This window comes from Mustela nigripes, chromosome 3 (assembly GCF_022355385.1).
Source record: "Mustela nigripes isolate SB6536 chromosome 3, MUSNIG.SB6536, whole genome shotgun sequence".
In the NCBI taxonomy this organism is placed as follows: Eukaryota; Metazoa; Chordata; class Mammalia; order Carnivora; family Mustelidae; genus Mustela; species Mustela nigripes.
The window spans coordinates 93,774,950-93,779,383 of NC_081559.1; the positions used below are offsets into that span (position 1 = coordinate 93,774,950).

The window sequence follows — 4,434 nt, forward strand, 5'->3', positions numbered from 1 at the left end:
CCAGGAATCAAACTGAGGCTTTTAGAGGTGAGAGGGGTGGAAGGATAAATAAGCCCAGTGATGGGTATTAAGGAGGGCACATAGTGCATGGAGCATTGTGTTATACACAAACACTACCTCAAAAACTAATGATGTATTGTATGGCAACTAACATAACATTTAAAAAAATAAAACAAAACAAAACTATCTTGTGTTTTCTGATCAGACCAGAGAGAGAAAGCATGACAATTATGGTTCTCAGAAAGCAAGAAAAATGAAAACTTGCATATGTGATATAGTCATTGGTCAAGATATACATTCTAAAGAATACATGACAGAATACACATGCTATCTCATTGGTCAAGATGTATATTCTTTATGCTATCTCTGTCTTGTATCTTTTTCCTAAAATAAGCCATAGATTAGTGAGCATTGACATTTTGGGTCCTATTAATCTTCTAACACTAAAACCTTAACTCCCAATGTTTATCAGCAAGGAAGCTGATAAATGCCCATATTTATCAGCAAGGAAGCTACATTACTTTTGTTATTTCTATTAAGAACAAATTATTCAAAGGCATGTTGGTTTAACATTGAAGAAGGTACAGTGTAATTTTCTGTATTGACTATCAATATATTTAAGATGAAAATTTCTCAAACTGTAGACATAATGCATTCCCAAACAAAGATCAAACAGGATTTCCCCCCCTAGAATTAACAAGGTGGTTATAAAAGTCAAATAGAAATGCAAAGAACTGGATTAACCAAAGGTCCAAACAACAAGAATAAACACAACCTCCTCTAAAGACTCATTATAAAGCTAGAATTAGCTCATTGAACGCGGGGCCAGATCTTTGGATTGCTGTCTTCTTCTCAACCCGAGCCAGGCCTACACGCAAGCAACCATGTCTAAGGGACCTGCAGTTGGCATTGATCTTGGCAACACCTACTCCTGCGTGGGTGTTTTCCAGCATGGGAAAGTGGAAATAATTGCCAATGATCAGGGAAACCGGACCACCCCAAGTTATGTCGCCTTCACGGACACCGAACGATTGATCGGTGATGCTGCCAAGAACCAAGTTGCGATGAACCCCACCAACACAGTTTTTGATGCCAAACGCCTGATTGGACGGAGATTAGATGATGCTGTTGTCCAGTCTGATATGAAGCATTGGCCTTTCATGGTGGTGAATGATGCTGGCAGGCCCAAGGTCCAAGTAGAATACAAGGGAGAGACAAAAAGCTTTTATCCAGAGGAGGTGTCTTCTATGGTTTTGACAAAAATGAAGGAAATTGCAGAGGCTTATCTTAGGAAGACTGTTACCAATGCAGTTGTCACAGTACCTGCATACTTCAATGATTCTCAGCGTCAGGCTACCAAAGATGCTGGAACTATTGCTGGTCTCAATGTACTTAGAATCATCAATGAACCAACTGCTGCTGCTATTGCTTATGGCTTAGACAAAAAAGTTGGAGCTGAAAGGAATGTGCTGATCTTTGACTTAGGAGGTGGCACTTTTGATGTGTCAATCCTTACTATTGAAGATGGGATCTTTGAGGTTAAGTCCACAGCTGGAGACACCCACTTAGGTGGAGAAGACTTTGACAACCGAATGGTCAACCATTTTATTGCAGAGTTCAAGCGCAAACATAAGAAAGATATCAGTGAAAACAAGAGGGCAGTTCGTCGTCTCCGTACTGCTTGTGAACGTGCTAAGCGTACACTTTCTTCCAGCACCCAGGCCAGTATTGAGATTGATTCTCTGTATGAAGGAATCGACTTCTATACCTCTATCACTCGTGCCCGGTTTGAAGAATTAAATGCTGACCTGTTCCGTGGCACCCTGGACCCTGTAGAGAAAGCTCTTCGGGATGCCAAGTTAGACAAGTCTCAGATCCATGATATTGTTCTGGTGGGTGGTTCTACCCGTATCCCCAAGATTCAGAAACTTCTCCAAGATTTCTTCAATGGAAAAGAACTGAATAAGAGCATCAACCCTGATGAAGCTGTTGCTTATGGTGCAGCTGTCCAGGCAGCCATCCTTTCTGGAGACAAATCTGAAAATGTTCAAGATTTGCTGCTGTTGGATGTCACTCCACTTTCTCTTGGTATTGAAACTGCTGGAGGAGTCATGACTGTTCTTATCAAGCGTAATACTACCATTCCTACCAAACAGACACAGACCTTCACTACCTACTCCGACAACCAGCCTGGTGTGCTTATTCAGGTGTATGAAGGTGAGCGTGCCATGACCAAGGACAACAATCTACTTGGAAAGTTTGAACTCACAAGCATACCTCCTGCTCCTCGTGGTGTCCCTCAGATTGAGGTCACTTTCGATATTGATGCTAATGGTATCCTCAATGTCTCTGCCGTGGATAAGAGCACAGGAAAAGAGAACAAGATTACCATCACTAATGATAAGGGCTGCTTGAGCAAGGAAGATATTGAGCGCATGGTCCAGGAAGCTGAGAAGTACAAAGCTGAAGATGAGAAACAGCGGGACAAGGTGTCTTCCAAGAATTCACTGGAGTCTTATGCATTCAACATGAAAGCAACTGTTGAAGATGAAAAACTTCAGGGCAAGATAAATGATGAAGACAAACAGAAGATTCTTGACAAGTGCAATGAAATCATCAACTGGCTTGATAAGAACCAGACTGCAGAGAAGGAAGAATTTGAACATCAGCAGAAAGAGTTGGAGAAAGTCTGCAACCCCATCATCACCAAGCTGTACCAGAGTGCAGGGGGCATGCCAGGAGGAATGCCTGGAGGCTTCCCTGGTGGTGGAGCTCCTCCCTCTGGTGGTGCCTCCTCTGGGCCCACCATTGAAGAGGTTGACTAAACCAATCTGAGAATAAATAGGTTGAGCATTGTTCCACATACAATATTCAAAGGACCCAAATTTGTAGCAAATTCCATGGCAGTTATAATGTTGAGCTGCTATAGCAAAAAAACTGGGCATTCTTGATACTTGAATATGGAATATGTGCACAGGGAAAGGAAATAAACATTGCACTTTATAAGCACTGTATTGTTAAGTGGAAAATGCAATGTCTTAAATAAAACTGTATTTAAAATTGGCACCAAATAAAAATAAATAAATAAAAAAATAAACTAGAATTATCAATAAAGTATGGAATTGGAGTCAAGGTGAATGAAAAAATTTATACAATAAAATAGAAAGTGCAGGATTAGACTTCCACGTACACTGACAACTGATCTTACAAATATGCAAAGTATACTCAGGAGAGAATGAATAGTCTTTTTGACAGATGTTACTGAGATTATGATATCCTTATGTTTAAAAAAACTTTGATAAATGTTTTCTGCCACATGCAAAAATTAATTCAAATTGGATCATACATAAAAATTGAAATCCTAAAACTATGAAATTTCCTAAAGAAATCTTAAGAGAAAATCTTCATGACACTGGGTTAGACCAATATTTCTTAGATATAGTGACAAAAGCATATTCCGTAGAAGAGAATTTGATAAATTGGACTTTGTGAAAAGTAAAAGCTGCTGCTTCTCAAAAGTCACTGTTAGGAGAGTAGAAACACATACTACAGACTCGGATAATATTTTTGCAAATCCTGTATCTGATGAAAGACTTGTAGGTAGAACCCACAGAGAGGTCTCAAAAGTCAATAATAAGAAAAAAAAAACTAAAAACACTTAAATAGCTTCTTCAAAGAAGGTATAGATATCCAATAAATATATGAAAAGATGTTCAAAATCATTGTTCGGTAAGGAAACATAAAACAAAACCATGTCGTCACTGGATCCCTATTGTAATGGCTTAATTTGGAAAAAAAAAAAAAAAAGGAAGAAGAAGAAGAAAGAAGAAAAAGAACTGATCATATCAAGTGTTGGCAAGGATATGGAGGGACTGAAAGACTTATACATTGTTGGAGAAAATGTAAAATGGCTTTTTTGTGCTTCCAGTGATGGTAGTGGCAGCAGATGCACCCTTTACATGCAGAACATTGCCTGTGAGTTCGTGGACCAGTACCTGCCTGGAAATGTACTGCCAACAACCACATCATGGTCACCAAGGACCACAGGTCCATCCAGATGAATGTGGCTGAGGTTGACAAGGTGACAGGCAGTTTCATAACCAGGTTAAAACCAATGCTATCTTTGGGGCCATTTGCTGGGTGGGGGAGTCAAATGACTCCATCCTCTGACTAGCAAAGGTCATGGGCAGCATTTCAAAGAACTTCTGACTGGAAAGGATCATGGATGTGGGATATTTGTCAAGAATGAATAGCACCCACTCCCCCCAAAAAGAAAGAAAATGTAAATGGCACATCCACTTCGGAAAACTGGTTGTTTTTGTGTTTACCATTTAATACAGGCATTCCATTACTAGGTATTTTTCCAGGAGAAATAAAAGCTTATCTGTGTATATAAAGACAAGTACAGAAATTTTCTTAGCAACTTTATTTGTA

At 39.5% G+C, this 4,434-nt stretch overlaps 1 protein-coding gene and 1 pseudogene across 1 annotated transcript; both read left to right on the forward strand.

The window, feature by feature from the left end:
• Positions 1–814: 814 nt before the first annotated feature.
• Positions 815–3,063, forward strand: LOC132013920 (heat shock cognate 71 kDa protein-like). Its single transcript, XM_059394373.1, has one exon. It carries the CDS (start codon positions 885–887, stop codon positions 2,823–2,825), a length of 1,941 nt encoding a protein of 646 aa, XP_059250356.1. The 5' UTR covers positions 815–884; the 3' UTR covers positions 2,826–3,063.
• Positions 3,064–3,959: 896 nt separating this feature from the next.
• On the forward strand, positions 3,960–4,209 carry LOC132013056 (small ribosomal subunit protein eS21-like; annotated as a pseudogene).
• The last annotated feature ends 225 nt before the right edge of the window (positions 4,210–4,434 follow it).